We start from the raw sequence: 17,808 nt of genomic DNA on the forward strand, positions 1-17,808 counted from the left end.
AATCAATTCTTTGCCTTCTTCTTGTTGAATTGTAAGGGTATTTTGTATATTCTGGATACCATTATATGTTTGCAGATTTATAGCTTTTTTTTTTTTTAATTTTTGCATAGAAGACCTGGGGTGTGGCCAGAGGTTCGGGGGTTGAGAGGATTCACCAGAGACAGAGTGGGGAACAGAACAGGCAGATCTACTGAAATACACTGCTGAGGGGAGCAGCGGGTGAGACAGGAGAGGTCTGCTGCGCCATGTGTGTCAGCAACCTGGCTGGGGATCTAACTGTTGCTGCAGTGACTGATGATAGCTTGATAGCGCTGAGACTTTAACCCCTGAGCCACCAGGGAGGCCCCTTAGGGAACTTTCCTCAGAAAATATCCTGAAACAAAGTATTGATGTGCTACACCATAGATGAACTTAAAAAGTTAAACTTAGCAAAAGCTAAATGTAAAAAGATTATGTATGAATTAAATGGAATATGTATGAATTGTGTAACTCTATTTATATAAAGTGTCTAGAAAAGAAATCTGTAGAAGCAGAAAGTAGATTAGTGGTTATCTGGGACTAGAGGTGGAAAGGGGAATGACTATCACTGGTTACAAAAAGATCATTTTGGAGTGATGGAATTTTTTTTAAAGATTTTATTTTTATTTATATACACATACAAGAACTGGGGTATAGGCCAGAGGTGCAGAGGAGGGGTGAGAGGATTCACCAGAGACAGAGTGGGGAGCAGAACAGGTGGATCTATTGAAATGTACTGCTGAGGGGAGCAGCAGGTGAGACAGGAGAGGTCTGCTGCGCCATGTGCGTCAGCTCCCTGGCTGGCTGGGGATCGAACTCATGCCACAGTGGTAGCTCCCTGGCCAGGGATCAGATTCATGCTGCAGTGGCAATAGCTTGATAGATAGCACTGAGACTTTAATCCCTGCACCATCAGGGAGGCCCCAATGGAATTGTTTTTAAATTGAATTATGGAAATGGATTTATTCACAGCTCTAATTTTACTAAAATTACATACAATTATTGAATTGTACACTTATAGAAAAAGAAAATATCTCTTTAGTTCAATTAAATCTCTTAACTATTGTTTATTTTTGCAAAATAAAGCATCAAGGTAGATTTTTACTTCAGATGATTTTTTTTTTTTTCCTTTATCTTGTGTCACAGCTCTCCATCCTGCTGAAAAACCAAGATGATCTTGATAAAGCAATTGACATTTTGGATAGAAGCTCAAGCATGAAAAGCCTTAGGATATTGCTGCTATCCCAAGACAGAAACCATGTAAGTTACCCTTGTCATGCCTGGCAGCTGAAGACAAAGCTCTGTATCCTTTAACTCATGTTGCTTCCTTGACAGGATCTTGCATTCCCCAGCCCCTGCAAGAACGAACGAAAGTGCAGCCCAGCCCACTTTGTTGGTGGCCAGAGAACTTTGTCCATTTGATTTAACTGAGAAACCACATTGTCAGTGTTAAAGTTGCAACTAAAGGTTACTTGGCTTGTGGTATGGAAGGAAAGAAAACATTTTATGATAGCAGAGAAAATTCTTCTATACTTTTGTTCTTTTGACTGGATTTGGACCCCAACAAAAGACATTTGGTTAGTGTGGGGATGCTGATGAGCAAAGACTATAAGCGATTTGAGACTATCGTGCCTTGAAGATATGGCTCCCATAACTCCTCGGCAACTGTGCCTTTCTTTGGAGGACACGTGTAGGACAGACTTCCTTCTGTTCAATAGGAAAAAGGCCATAGACTGGAGGGCCTCTTGTAAGTTACTGGCTGCTGCCTGTCCAAATGGCAGGCAATTTACATGGGCTCTGAGAATTGAGTTATCCTAGGTAGTTTCCCCTCCTGCAAGGTCTCTGGGGGCTACATTTCATAAGAATGCTTGTAATCTGGGTCCCTCTTTTAATCACTGACTCCCTTGCCAGTGTTCTTCAAATGCGTGTTCCTGAAGGTTCCTTAGCAATCTTTCCCTATACTTGAGGACAGCTGACTGGACAGTTGACATTGCTTCATGAGAGCTGTGAACATGCTATACTAGAGTTTAAATGGAATGGTGTTCATGCTGACCATTTTTCTTTTCTTTTCTTTTCTTTTTTGAAAGATTAATTTATATAAGAGCTGGGGTACAAGCCGGATGTGCAGGAGGGTGGGAGGATTTGCCAGAGACAGAGTGGGGAGCAGAACAGGCAGACTGACTGAAATACACTGCTGAGGGGAGCAACGGGCGAGACAGGAGAGGTCTGCTGCGCCATGTGGGTAGCTCCCCGGCTGGCCAGGATTGAACCCACGCTGCAGAGGCTGCAGACAGCTTCACAGCACTGTGCTCAACCGTCTGTGCTACAGGGAGGCCCTGACCATTTATTTTCTAAAGATATTTTTGAGTTGGGGGCTGATTGATTAGGGGGAAGCACAAGAAAATGCAGTTAGGAAGCCTCGGAATAAGGGAGACATTTTTTAATATTTGAGAAATGTCTATGTATGAGGATTGGTCTTCTCTATCCCAGATGTGTCTTTTTCTGGGCATATTTTGGGAAATATTCTGAAGTGTATTTACTATTAAAGATTTATTTATTTATGCATAAAAGAGCTGAGGTGTAGGCCAGAGGTGCAGGAGGGAGAGAGGATTCACCAGATACAGAGTGGGGAGCAGAACAGGCGGAACCACTGAAATACACTGCTAAGGGCAGTAGCAGGTGAGACAGAGATCTGCTGTGCCCTGTGGCTCAGCACCCTGGCCGGGATCAAACTCGTGCTGCAGTGGCTGCAGATTGCTTCATAGTGCTGAGACTCAACCCCTTGTGTCACGAGGGAGGCCCTGTATCTATTTTTTAATTTCTCTGTTTAAGTTACTCACCTGCTCCTTTTAATCCTTATTCCCTATCACATAAGATTCAAATTTAGCTTTGAATCTGGAGTTTATTGCCAGCTGCCTTTGCTTTCAACTTCCTGGTCTCATCTTTCCACATTTTCAGCATACTCTGCACTGCACAGTTCCTTCTTCCTCTTTGACAGAACGTAACTGTCAACTCTTTTTAGAAAGATCCAGCTTAATTTACCTGCTAGGATTGGTCAGCATTTTTGATTCATACCGTTTTCATTATTCTCTGTTCACTTAGTTATTGGATATAATTTGCTCATCTGTGTTAAGTTGCTTAGTAATTATGCCATAGTCATTGAATATTTGTAAGTTTTTCCCCAAAAGATTATAGCACTTTGAGAGGAGAAACTATGGCTAATTGTTTTTAAATCCCCTTCCCCTCCTATCCTCTTAAGAAAACACGGTGGGGCCTCCCCGGTGGTGCCTCCCCGGTGGTGCAGCGGTTCAGCGCTGGGTTGCGAAGCTGCCCACAGCCTCTGCAGTGCCGGTTCGATCCCCGGCTGCTCCCCGGCCACCGGAGGAGGGTCCCACATGGCGCGCAGACCTCTCCTGCCGCCCACTGCTCCCCTCAGCAGTATACTTAGGTCCTTCTGCCTGCTCTGCTCCCTGCTTTGGCTCTGGTGAATTCTCTCACCCTCCCACGCTTCTGACTGTACCCAGTGCTTGTATAAATAAATGAATGAATAAATAAATAAATCCTAAAAAAAAAAAAAAGAAAACACGGTGAATGTTTCTTGAATTGTTGAAGGTTAAGCAGAGTTCATATTTTAGAAACCCCTTCTTACAGAAGCTGGAATTGGGTTTTGGTTTAATTTTTTTTGGCAGGGGCGGGAAGCATTGGTTTAATGAAGTGATTGCTTGACAACTGGGAGCTAGCCCCTTGATTGTGATCCTTTCCTTCCCCTGGTGAGAAGGTACAGACAACTTGCTCTTTACATCTGCTTTCCCCAATAAGGGGTGCGTATGACTGCACATCAGCCAGAGCTGCTTGAAAGATAACCATCTGAGCTCTGACACTCAAGGCAGTGCCTTATGTGTCACATAAAATAACTGCCACATTGATGCCTATCTTTCTAAAAACACATTTTTAAAATTATGAAGGTAATACAACTTTGTGAAAGGAAGATTATCTTGCATACTCCTACTTCCATAACATACTGATTGATTGATGTTTGCATATGCCCCTCTAGTCTTTGGCCATACATATATATATTTATAGTGTTATTGTGGTATTTAAATGATTTACTAACTTATTTGTTCATTTAATGCTGTCATGCACATTTTTTGATATTAATATGCAATCTTTATAATTACTTATAAGAATGCATAATTCTCCTGAATGGTTATAGCATAATGTATTTAAATAAATATCTTTGCTACTGTTGAAACTTAAGTTGCTCTAATATTTGCATTTATAATGATTTAATTTAAAACTAACAGTGGTAATGGTGGCATTAAACTCTTTTCTTCAGTAACTACCTCAGCTAGACTTAAGACTTCTTAATAAACAGAAGTACCATGACTCATAATTGCTATGAACTCAGGAGTCTTCACAACTAGAATAGTATTTCTCTAACTGTGATGAAATACCAGTTTTGTTCTTCTGATTTCCAATCTGTCATGGACCAATTTGTTTTTAAAACACAAAACCAAAACATAAAGTGGAAAAATAAATTAGGGACATATGAAATACATACCCACAGTTTTTATTGTTACTTCAGTAGATGTAAAGTTAACCTTCCACATCATTGTATAAGTTTTTAAAGTGTTTCTCTCTATATCTGTATTTAACTGCTTCAGACCTGGAACACCAGGCCACAGATCACAGTTTAATACATAGCCCTGCTCCAGCTACCATATCATCCTGGTCTTCATCTCGTCCTGATAACTGTCAGCTACTTTGTTCTCTTCTGTTTTCTCCATCTTTTGCAATCTGTTGCCTTATCCACCTTTATTACAACCTATACCTTTACTTACCTCTTTATTTCTGTTTTTAGATGTGCTATCTCTTTATTCTCTCTGGTTTGCTTTTCTGCTAAACCTTCTATGATAGTTTATAATCTTTCCTGTCTTCATCCCTCACCTAATATAAAGTCATAAACTTCTCACCTCACCTGGCCAAGGCCTTATCTTGGGCCTCAGTGTTGTTACTTCAGAACTCGTAGATTTTGGTGATCACAGAACCTCCTCCTAGTCTGAACAGCCTCTCTCATTCCTGACTTTCTGTTGATGTTTTAATTTACTTCATTATTTTCTTCAGTAATTCTTGCTGCTTTAAGCCTCTGCCTTGGACCATCAACTCAGTTTATTCCATTTAAAGACTTCTCTAAACGTGTGTATCTAACTCTTCATTTTATTTTTCTATTCTTGACCTTCTTACAACTTTCTAGACCTTGATCTGCCACTGTCATAAGGTAATCTCAAGTTTAACATACTTTTGTCACTTGATTCCAGCCACCTTAAACTGAATATGGCATTTTCTTTTATTACCTCAGATTCTTTCTGACAAAAGTAAACTAATCTTCCATCCAAATGTTGCCCGATTCCTTAGTTTCCCATCAACAAGTTTGACATTACCTTGCCTACTATTTAAGTTCAAAATATCAAAGATTATCTAAAGGGTAATTCTTTTCAGTCTTCCTAAAATAACAGGGTAAGTACAGGAATATAGAACAAAACTTGTTGGGCATAATAACTTAAGTCTGGCCCCTGTTTAAAAATAATAGTATCCCCTAACCACGTATAAAGTTTTTTTATCTCTCATTTGATTCTTGCAGCTTTGAGGGGGTCCTGGGCAGGCATCTGTTATCACCAGTCTACATTGGGGAAACTGAGACTTACAGTGACTTTCCCTAGGTGAGGCAATAAATAGTGACAAAACTGCCTAAAATTTAGCTGTTCAGACTTGAACTTACTGTGATCCTTGATGAAAAAACTCAACCAGGTTCCCCATAGTTCATTAGAAGTAGAACAGAAAGCATAATGTTGCCCATGAGGAAAGCTTGTGAAATATTGTGTCATTCTACTGCCCACAGCTCAGAAGATAATTGAGCTAATAAAGGTTGATGAGAAAATAAAATTCTTTTTTTAAAAAATATTTATTTATGCATACAAGAGCTGGGGTACGGGCTGGAGACGTGGGGGTGTAAGAGGATTCACCAGAGACAGAGTGGGGAACAGAACAGGTAGACTGACTGAAACACACTGCTGAGAGGAGCAGCGGGGCAGGACAGGAGAGATCTGAGCCATGTGGGTTGCTCCCTGGCTGGCCAGGAATTGAACCCACGCTGCAGAGACTGCGGACTGCTTCACAGCGCTGTGCTCAACCCGCTGCGCCGCTTGTGAGGCCCGGGGGTCACTTTTATATCTAAATAGCCTAAAATGCCTGGCACTCTTTAAAGTCAAGAAAGGCAGGCCTACAATCAGAGTGTGTGAATCATCGAAGAGAAGAGAGTGGAAACACAGATTGATTCATCTAATCCTGATGTAGAGGAACCTCTTGAATATTAGTGATTATGACTAAAAGGAATTAAGAGTATGTGTAAGGGATGGAAACATGGCATTTATTATTCTGATGTTTAACTTTAAAACATGTTTTATAAGATTCTTAACAAATTCATGAATGTTAAAACTAAATTTATTGAATAACCTTCTACAACTATTGTAACTGTCACGTCTTCCATGCAAATGTCTCATGGTTATCCCCACTGAAGCAGAGGTGAGGTCCAGCGTACCATTTCTCCCTTTTTGTGCCCATGAACCAATGTAAAACACACACATACACCCTCTCCCCACCATAGTTGAGTTCTGTTGCTTCATACCTCTAAATCTTTTATCAAGATAATATATGTGACAATGTGACACCTTTTGTAACCTCTTTTTCTGCTGATCTCTTCGCTTCCAGTCACTGAGGTTTCTTTTATCCCCTTAAATCAGGATTTTTCAAACCTGTCTGATTATTAAAATGCTTGGTCCTCATCCACAGAGATTGTTGTAGTTGGTGTGAGGTGTCAGAAGCCCCACAGACAGTCCTAATGGGAGACTAGGCCCAAGGACTATTGCCTGGAGTCAAAACATGACTCACCTCATAGGTCCTCGCTGCTCACAGTGTCCTCCACCTACCAGCATGCCTACTGACCAGACTGCTCCACCCAGACTCACTGTGCTAGACTCACAGTACCAGTATCCACATTTCAGCAAGGTTCCAGGTGATCTGTGTGCCCACTAAAGTGTGAGAAGCCCTGCTTGGAAACCTTCCTTGAGTCCCGTCATCTGTTTTCCAGTCTGTTACCACAACTTCAGCCTTTCCTTTTACAAGTCTATGCTTGTGCTGGCTATTGAAGCTACTGCCCTGTCTCAGCTTTTAGATTTTAAAATTGAGAGTATAAATTGTAAGTTTTGGGGCACATTTTAAATTCATATTGCCAAGATTTATGGAATTGCCACTGCATGTAAGACCTGTGTCCAGGCAGGTGTCCTTGGGCTTGGGGTGCTTGTCATATCGTTCTGCTCTCTCTGACTGCAGGGCTGGAGCCTTCCCTTGCCCTTCATGACCTGCTTCCCCAGTATGTGGCTTTGACTGTTTTTTCCTTTCTGACTCTCAGCAGAGAAAGCTATTGCACTTAGGAGGCTTCGGCAAGAACAGTCACTTCCCCTTGGTTCTGACTTCCCGTTAGAGCAAGACCATGTGATAGTCTAGTGTGAGGAGACTGAAAGGCTGCTTGGCAGCTGAACTCGCCCCTGAGAACGGGAAGCTTTTTTTTGAAGGACAGGATATAGTTTGTTTAGGTCAGACTTCTTTTTTTTCTTCCGGGAGGTAAGAGAGAAGCAAGTAGAAACTTTGACCCAAATTGTTTATAAATCCCTAGGTCTTGTCCCCCCTCTTCGTATTGATCTGTGCATTCGTAATCATATGCTTGCCCATGCCCAAGCTTCAGTTGTCAGCTTTCTTGATGCAAGGGTACCCCTTTGTTGCTTTTCTTGTTCTCTATGACTTACCTGGTGGTTCAGCTGGGTCAGTGCAAAAGAGAGGGAAGCCCGTGACCTTGGCAGGTTACTTATGGAGCCTTTCCCAGGCAGATACAGTCCTGAGGTGGGTTTGCATGCAAACCCTGGTGATACGAAGCAACTGAGATCTTCTTACCTTAATTTCAGGGTGTGATTATGACTGGGGAAGAAGCAGCATACTGAGTTATTTTTAAAAACACATATTTATCAATCAGCATTTGGTTGGGTAGGGGGATTGACATCATTCTCTGTCTGACCACTACTCAGTAGGTGACCTTGCTGCTGAAATAATTTCCTGCTATTCTTTCTAGACTCTGGAGAATTTTATGAGGGGGTGTTTACAACGCCTTCTGTTAGGTAGGTTATCACAGGAATGCCTGTTACTCTTCAGTGTCTTGGTCAGCACCCATTAAGTTGGGGCACTAATTCTCAGTGTCCATATATCACCAAAGCTATAAAACTACAGCCAGCAAATAGTGATTTGCCAAGACAGATTGAGGAGTGAGATTTGGGGGAAAGCTGTGTGTGTAGCTCATGTATTAAAAGCATAAAGATGATTGAGAGTATGGAGAGTCCTAGGGAAGGGGAGGGGACCTTTCTTGGCCTGTTTGCTTAAAGACAACTCAACCCTTTTTTCCTTTTTTCGCAGACCAGTTCCTCACCCCACTCTGGGGTGTCCAGGCAAGTGCGAATCAAAGCTTCCCAGTCTGCAGGAGACTTAAATACCATCTACCAGCCCTCTGAGCCCAGAAGCAGGCACCTCTCTGTCAGTGAGTATTTCAGCCCTTTTGTTCTCTCATCTAATTAATCTGCCCATGTTTTTTTTTTAAGATTTATTTATTTATGCATACAAGAGCTGGGGTATAGGCCAGAGGTATGGGTGGTGAGAGGATTCACCAGAGACAGAGCAGCAAACAGAACAGGCAGATCAACCGAAGTACACCGCTGAGGGGAGCAGCAGGTGAGTCAGGAGAGGTCTGTTGCACCCTGTGGGTTGCTCCCCGGCCTGCAGGGATGGAACTCGTGCTGCAGAGGCTGCGGACAGCCACACAGACTGTGTCTCAACCCTTTGTGCCACCAGGGAGGCCCTAATCTGCCCATGTTTTTAAAAAATCAAATATTAATTAAAAAACAATCATCAAATGTGTTGATTGCGGGCCTCCCCGGTGGCTCATCAGATTGAGCACAGCGCTGTGAAGCTGTCCACAGCCCCTGCAGCACGTGTTCGATCCTGGCTGGCTGGCAAGACTCCCACATGGTGCGGCAGACCTCCTGTCGCCCCCGCTGCTCCCCTCAGCAGTGTACTTCTGTCATCTTCCTGTTCTGCTCCCTGCTCTGTCTCTGGTGAATCCTCTCACCCTCCTGCACCTCAGGCCTGTACCCTGGTTCTTGTATAAAAATAAATCTTTACAAAAAAAGAATGTGTTGATTGCTACTCTGTACAGAAGAGGTAGAGAAAAGACTGGGATATTGTCCTGGCCATCTGGGATAGTATAATATGATGATGTGATGGCATAGTCATTCCTTTAAATGTCCCTGAAAAATGATCTCCTCAAATATCTGCTTGAAGATCCTTTGTGGCAGTCTACCCTCATTTATTTATTTATTTATTTATTTATTTATTTATTTATTTAAGATTTCTTTATTTATTTATACAAGTGCTGGGTACAGTCAGAAGGCGGGAGGTAAGAGGATTCACCAGAGTCAGAGCAGGGAACAGAACAGGCAGACTGACTGAAACACACTGCTGAGGGGAGTAGCGGGGGCGACAGGAGAGGTCTGTTGTGCCATGTGGGACCCTCACCAGTGGCCAGGGATCCAACCAGTGCTGCAGAGGCTGCGGGCAGCTTCGCAGCTCAGTGCTCAACCGCTGCGCCACCAGGGGAGACCCTACCCTCATTTTAAACCATTCTTTCCCAGAAGAATCAGGACTTGTGGAGTGAAAACTCAGGTCCAAGTCTGAGTTTTGCCCTCAGACCTCTTGTTTGTGAGTCCTTATACTTTGAGAAATACGTTGACCCATGAAGCTCTTGGAGAGTCAAACCCAGTTGCCTAGAAAGGAAAGGACACAGTTGGCATAGTGTGCATGACTGGCTCAGTGCAAAGAAAGCTGGGTAGCTTTTGCCAGACCTCTCCAGGAAAGAACTCTAAGTCATAGCTGTACCTTATCCTAGATGTCCTGCGTTGTTCTGCATCCCATTTCCCAGTGCCTGAGGAGAAAGTCCGGTTCTTGAACTGTGAAATCAGTATTGAGGGAAGATCTTGCCTCAGTACATTTGTGATGAACTGACTGCCCTAATGTTGTTGAGGCTCTGTTGCCACTCTGTGTAAGGCCTGAGTCCAGACAGGTGTCCTTGGGCTGCTCACATCATGTCACTCTGCTCGCTCTGACTGTAGGCCTGGAGCCTTCCCTTCCCCTTCACGACCTGGTTCCCCAGTATGTGGCTTTGACTTTTTTCCTTTCTGACTCTCAGCAGACAGAGCTATTGCTCATAGAGGTACAAATGCATCAAATTGAATTTCTCTCCCAAGATCTTGAAGTGAGCTTAGCAAGGTGTGAGCATCAGTCCTGTCGCTAAACCTCTTGGTAGTAGGAAGAATGTTACTGCAGTGACATTGACTTTGTGTCGCCTAGTTATTGCTGAAGCCCAAGCAAGCCCTGACAGTGCAGCTGAAAGTCGTGTAAGAGTTCCATTTTTGGGGGCATTGTGGATAATTAGTAGCTATGTTCTCAGTAAGCTGGTTGAAGAGAAAGCCAGCACCCCACAAGAAGACCCTATCCAGAACATCTCTGATCCTGAAATCCAGGCGCCCTGGGGGCTGGGAAGCTCTGCCAGCTTAGCCACTGTTCTAGACTAACAGAGACTGAGGAGCGGGGAGGGCAGCATCATTCATTTGTAGAGTAAGCAGTGAGTATTGACATGCCACAACTGTTGGCCCTCCTACCTGCTACTAGCAAGAGTTTGTGTTCTGTGTGTGGAAACCAGAACTAAATGCTCGGTCATTGTTGAAGGGAGCCATTTATGGGTTTCCTTGGCTGAGAACACTGAAGAATACGATTTCTATAAAGTTGTTCCTGTTTGTCAAGAGAATGTGCAGCACAACCCTGCAGTACACATAGCCCCTGGGTTCTTCCATTCAGCACACGTTCTGAGCCAGCCCCTGGGCTGGACATATGCCACAGCGGAGGCATGTGGGAGGGCGAGGGTGGGAGCACAGTGGAGACAATAACAAACTGCCTAGGTCTTTGGAGGTCTTTCACAGGAGAGGTGACATCTGAGCTACAAGCAAAGGAAGAATCACTGGGCACAAAGTAGAGACAGATACTGATATTCCAGGCCTACAAAAGAGCACCTCCCCACCATGATCACAAAAGAACCCCCAGTGGTTTGGACTGTATGTGGGGTATGGTGAACGTGATGAGAGAAATGGACCAACTTAACCTGTTTCTATAGAACCAGGAGATTGCAGAGATGATTCCTAACTGGAATGACCTGGGAAGTGCATTCTGGAGAAATGTTTGAGCTCAATCTTTAGAGCTTATGGAGCATTTCCAGAGACAAGGAAGAGGGGAGAGGACTTTTAGACTGTTTTGCTTGGAGAGAGCTCACTCACCATTTAGGTTGCCTCATGTATCTGGAGGGGAAATAGAGGTGGCTGAGAAAGCATGCCTTTCTGAGGAGCCTTGACTGCCATCTCCATTATAACGCTTATCCTAGTATCTTGTTATCTTATTTCTCTCCCTATCGAACTGTATTTTCATTCATTCAAGAAGTAATTACTGAAGTACCTACTTTGTGCCAGAAACATGAGAAGCAAAAGGCACAACTCCTACCCCTGTGACCCTCATGACCAGTGGAAGATGGACATTTACTTGTCATGATGCAATTAATGGATAGATAGGCTGTGACCACAAGGTGTGTGGTACAATGAGCAGATGGATGTGACCTGATTTCAGGACCAGGGAAACCTTAGGCTGTGACCCCACACCATAAATGGGAGTTTTGGGGAAAAGACTTCCATGCAGGGCCTCCCCTGGTGGCGCAGGTGGTTGAGTGCCACACTGTAAAGCTGTCCGCAGCCTCTGCAGCAACGGTTCGATCCTGACTGGTCAGCGAGGGTCCTGCATGGCGTGGCAGACCTGTCTCACCCGCTGCTCCCCTCAGCAGTGTACTTCCGTCTATCTGCCTGTTCTGTTCCCTGCTCTGTCTCTGGTGCATCTGGCCTGTACCCTGGTTCTTGAATAAATAAATAAATAAATCTTTAAAAGAAAGAAAAGACTTCCATGCAGGGAGCTGCAGATGTAGAGCTCTAATGGCAGAGGGAGTATTAGAAACAGGAATAACCTGTTCCCCCTCTTCAAAAAAAAATTTAAAAAACCAGCACCAACAACAGATATAAGTCCTCAGGGCTGGAGAGCTATGAACAGAAGGAGAAGGACAGCCTAAAGTTGGGGAGGGAGGAAGAACCTGTGGTCTGCAATGCAGATCTTTATGTTAAAAACAATGAAAGTCTTTTTTAGGGTTTTTAAAAATTTTTTAAAGATTTATCTATATAAGAACTGGGGTACAGGCCAGACGTGCTGGAGGGAGAAAGAATTCACCAGAGACAGAGTGGGGAGCAGGACAGGCAGATGGACCGAAAACACTGCTGATGGGAGCAGCTGGCGAGACAGGAGAGGTCTGCCGCGCCATGTGGGTTTCTCCCTGGCAGGCCGGGGATCAAACTCGTGCTGCAGAGGCCACAGGCAGCTTCACAGCACAGCACTCAACCCGCTGTGCCACCGGGGAGGCCCCCCTTTTTAGGGTTTTTAAGTGAAACAGAATGGGTGGCACAGCATTTGTATTTAGAAAAGTTGGCTACAGTGTGGAGAACAGATTGGAGGGGGCCAAGGATGGATATCAGGGGCCCATATTAAGCTAATGCAGTGGTCCAGGTGAAAGAAGACAGAAGCCTAGAGTAGGTTAGCAGCAATCGTGGAGAGAGGAGTCAGACAATTCAGAAGGTAAAACTGATTGAACACGACATGGCAGTGGTTCTCAGACTGTGATGTGGGTACTGGGGTTTCCCCGAGAGTCTCTCAAGAGGTTTGTGAGGACAGAACTATTTTTATAATAACACTAAGGCATGATTTGTCTTTTCACAAATATACAGTGGAATTTTCCAGAGATTACATGCCTGAGGTACTGTCATTGCTTTAATGGCGAATGGAATGTGTGCTTATATATTATTTTGTTTTAGTAATTTCTGAGCCTTAATTCCTAATACAGTGAGTATCTCTTAGTATTATCCACATAACTAAAAGCTCTTTGGTGTCCTTTATTTTTAAAGCATAAAGGGATTCTAAGGCCAGAAAGTTGAAGAAAAACTATGGTGTATTGGATTGAATTTACAGGCAGTGAGAGCAGGAGATAAGTTGCTGATTTATGATCTCAGAGATGGTGCCGCCTTTCATCAGGACAGAAACCCTAGAAGAAAGCTTGGTTTCTGGTGCTGAGAAGGAGCAGGTCTAATGTTTTAGACAAGTTGAATTGGGGGTACCTTTGAGACAGCCAAGAGGAGATATCAAATAGGCAGTGAGATATACAGATCTCTAGCTCAAAAGGGAGAAAACTTGGGCTGGAGAAAAAGTTTAGAAATTGACAAGTTGAAACCATGAGCTCAGATGAGCATTCACTTAAGCAGAGCTTATAGAGAACAGGGCTAGGACTCAGCTTCCAACCCGGGTCCATTAAAGGAGGATGAACCTGCGAAGGACACAGGAAAGGAGTGATCAGAAAAAGAGGAGGGAAATTAGGAAAGGGTTGGAAAGAGGCCTCACACGACACTGCCCAAGTTGCAAATGACAGGTCATGGGTAAGAGACAGGTCTGGTGATTTTGGTACAGTGTAAGGCCTCCGGAGAGAGAAGGAAACAGGAGCGAGAGGGGTAGAGATCAAAGCGAGAGGGACTAGGAGAAGTCCTAGCAGTAGAAATGAGGTCAGTGAAGTCTCTGGTTTGTAGACCTTGCTGATTTAATCCCCACCAGGATTGTCTTTCTCCTCACCAACATTAATGAGCCCGGGCGGACTGAGGGAGAGACTGCAACCTGCGGGCCGTGCAGCCCCCACAGCAGTGTTGCCAGGACGTGTATATGTTGATAGGCCAGTCCAGTTTTAGACAGCTCTGCTTATTGGAGATTCTGCCTTATTAGAATTGAAAATCTGACTTCTCTCACTCTACCCAGTGACTCTACAACTGTTCTCTTGAGCAACATAAATAATATCTTTTCATACGACAGTTTTTCAAATATTTGAAGTTAGCTAGCATGTTCACCTTTTGTTTTTCCCATCATGATTTATAAACCTTGAATTTCAGTGTTTTTCAAGCCAGTTAGTTTGTTAAACCAATTCATGCTAAAAAACAAAAAAGAAAACACTACTTAGGTAATGAGTTGACCCAAAGGAGACACCGTAGGGAAATCTTCAGACAAGGCAGATGACATTTCTCTACGTGAAGATGCCCTTCCTCGTTTCTTAACCTTGAGGAATTCTACCCACTTTTGAAGTGGGCCTCAAGCCCTACTTGTTCCTTAATACATTGGGTGGTGCCCTTAAGCCATGTAGTCAAACCTCAGCTGACGGATTTGTCCCTTCTTTTTTGTCCCTTCTTTTTTTTTTTTTTAAAGATTGATTGATTGATTTATACAAGCACTGGGTACAGTCAGAAGCGTGGGAGAGTGAGAGAATTCACCAGAGCCAGAGCAGGGAGCAGAGCAGGCAGAAGGACCGAAGTACACTGCTGAGGGGAACAGCGGGCGGCAGGAGAGGTCTGCGCGCCATGTGGGACCCTCCTCTGGTGGCCGGGAAGCAGCCGGGGATCGAACCGGTGCTGCAGAGGCTGCGGGCAGCTTCGCAACCCAGCGCTCAACCACTGCGCCACCAGGGGAGACCCCCTATTGCCTTCTGATTCCCCTTTAGTCCAAATGCATGTTAAATTCCTGTATGTCTGTTCTTACTTCATCTTACTCCTTATCTTGCCACTGCATCCCACGGTTGAGGCAAACAGACTGTAGCCCCTTAAGAACTGGGTAGCCAATGAATGGAAGCATTCAGTTCTATCAAGGAGTTTGGCCATGAAAGGGAAAAACAGAATAGGTGAGTGAGTTAAGGGAGCGGCAGAAAAGAAGTCAAGATATTTTTAGGCTAGAGATCTGAGCATGTTATGAAGAGAGGTGCAAGACAGTTGAAAGGGAGATTGAAGGTGGTAATGAGGGAGCATTGGGGGTGCTGTCTCCTGCAGAAGGTGAATTTGGAGTCCAGTAGAGGAAGGGTGCCCTCTTCCTCTGAGAAGAGAGAGGAACAGTCAGGCTTAGTTAAGGAAAAAAGAAAAACTGAAAATGCTCTGAAAGGATGAGATGATATCCAGGCAGTAACGAGTTAGAGAACTGTGCGAAGTATGCACCTCCAGTCCTGGTACAGATCCGAAGGGGAGAACAAGGACTGCAGAGGTAGTGTGGTGGGGAGGGGAGACGGACACACACACACACACACACACACACACACACACAGAGTTTCTTTCACCCCTATAGGTCTTTTCTAGTTTTTTTTTTGCGACACTAAAAGAAACCAGAAATTGTTTAGTTTTGGTAGTAACTTCAAAATAAATGGGAATTTGGAAAGTTGAAGCACATAGGATGTTTTTAGGTCTTATGGGATGAAAATACTGCGTAGCTCTATTCTGCACAGTCTGGTCCAATGTGAACATATTGAAAAATACTGGTTAAGATTTTCCATTGTGGAAGAAAAAAGATTTTATTCCACCCCCATCTCATTTGCCCTCAACAAGAGAGAAAAAGGTTTAGAGAGAATAGTTGATGGCCAAAAAAAGCTATCTCTTTGTACTTGCAGTGACCTGCACATTAACACTGACCCAGACCCCTCAAGCTCCCTGTAGAGGCAGCTTCCTGACGGCACCAACTTCCTGACAGCAGTCTCCTATGAGAAGGGCTGGAATCCAAGGGCCTATCTTTCAGCTTTGAGTCAGCATGCAGAGCAGAAGGATCAGCTCCATCCCAGGACGAGAGTTTATTTCCGACAGTCACTGGGTTAAGGAGTCTGGCAAAGAGCTAGCCTGCCCTGGGAGGGGCATGGGCACCTGGCAGCTCCAACCCCTGACTTTCTCCTTATGTGCACAAGGCCTTTGTGGGGAGGTGTGGGCCACCCTCAACACAGGACTACTCCGCTCTTTTGCTTCAGTTCATGTGGAGATGGGACCCCTTGGCACAAATGCCCTGGTGAGACTAGAACAAGTCCAGACTGGAATGTCAGGAATGACTGCAGACTGGCAGTCCCAGAGAATCTGCCATCCCTCGTTATGTCCGCCTCCGGAGACCTGAGTGTGTCTTGAATAGCACTGTGGTTTGTGTGTCAGGCTCACTGCTATCCCTGCTGGTAAATAGCGAAAATCTGTGAGACTTAACAATAGTTCAGCGTCCCGTCCTGGCAGCCCCCTGACTCACTTGTTCCTGACTGCTGCTGCGTGTCTCATTGGCCCCCAATTTCTGAAATGAAGATAAAAACAAAACTGAAAATGCTCTGGAGCTGTTCTGCCAACTCCTGGTTTTTCCATTCGCTTCCTCTGATAGCCATTGGTTTGGGGAGACTTCCCTTTCCTGCCCCAAGCTGTGGGCCTGTGCACAATAGCCCCTGGCCCACTGCCCATCAGATAATAAGGCTGGCTCTCTGCAGGCAGCAATGTGTATTGGAAAAAGTGAAAGTCTCTGGCTGGAAATAAAAGCTCAGAAAACCTTTGCTATTCTCTCCCCATTCCCCTCCCCCTGCTCTCCTGGGTCTGTGGTCCTGGCCTCCTGTGAGCTAGTCCCATCCCATCTGCAAAAGCAGGGGAGAGTTCAGTGGCAGCTGATGAATGAGATAATGGGTATCAGGGAGGCCATGGATAGTTTACCCCAGAGAGATCTTGCCCTAGATACTCCATGTAACAAATGGGGGCAGTTTATCTTTGGGGGGGATAATTTGTACCAATGAATGGGATTTCATCAGTAAGTAGGGTTTTTCATTCTCTCATCAGTCCCTTACAAAAAACATTTTTTTCTTTGTTTATGTAAAATGTATAATACCTTTTCACTCAGGGTTCTGTTGCACAGAACAGAAGCCATTCTAACTAGTTTCAGGAAAAAGATTTGGTGCACTTTCTGGTTTCTAGAATCATTGGGTGAGTAAGAAAAACAGACTCTAGATTAAAGCACAGCATAGGGCTCCTCCCTCCTCTGTAATCAGGAAGCTATCAGACCCAGAAACACAGAGCCATTTTGCTTTGCTGCACACCACTGACGAGGGAGTCCCTGTACCCGTCTCTGGACAGCCAGCAAACTGGAGAGTGGGTGTAGAGTGAATGCTGGGGTAGAAAAACTAAGACTTCTGTTGACTGTGCCCCAAAACAGGAAGCCAGGGAGCTCTCCAAACCCCACACACATGTACCCGATCGGTTGAGCCTAAAGGGGGTCTTAGAATGATGGCTTTTAGTTGGTTAGATTCTGAGGGGCCGAAAGACATGTAGAAGGGGGAATGGATCTTAAGTCTAATCTGTTATATCTGCCACATAAAGGGAAGGGAAGGAGTGGAATTCTGCCAAGTTTCTACTGCATAGTTGTGTGCTTGTGCCACCACGCTTATAACTTCCAAAAAAGGTTACAAGGTAGATAATTCACCATTTTTGCAGGTGAAGAAGTAGCAGTAGAAGAGAATTAAAATCTTCCATTTAGAGCACAAAGCCTGATTTGAACTCCTGTTCTAATTCATCTAATTCTAAAGCTTAGGCTTTTCTTACTACACCTTGTTTATCTTACTAGGTTACTTCTGCTGCTAGCAAAGGCTGCCAACATATGGATTGAATTTGCACAGAATGTGTGGGCTACCAA

General features: G+C 44.3%; 1 protein-coding gene across 8 annotated transcripts in view; it reads left to right on the forward strand.

Annotated features, from left to right (window-relative positions):
• The window catches only part of MAP3K3 (mitogen-activated protein kinase kinase kinase 3), an 80,641-nt gene that overhangs the window by 43,220 nt on the left and 19,613 nt on the right, over positions 1-17,808 (forward strand). For all 8 annotated transcript variants that reach the window (XM_054688906.1, XM_054688907.1, XM_054688908.1 and 5 more), the window contains 2 exons: positions 1,165-1,278; positions 8,539-8,659. In XM_054688906.1, coding sequence (XP_054544881.1) covers positions 1,165-1,278; positions 8,539-8,659 — 235 coding nt within the window. The remainder of the gene's footprint in view (positions 1-1,164; positions 1,279-8,538; positions 8,660-17,808) is intronic.

The sequence above is a fragment of the Talpa occidentalis genome, unplaced genomic scaffold (assembly GCF_014898055.3).
Source record: "Talpa occidentalis isolate TD23 unplaced genomic scaffold, MPIMG_talOcc4v2.1 talOcc4.7, whole genome shotgun sequence".
NCBI classification, from domain to species: Eukaryota; Metazoa; Chordata; class Mammalia; order Eulipotyphla; family Talpidae; genus Talpa; species Talpa occidentalis.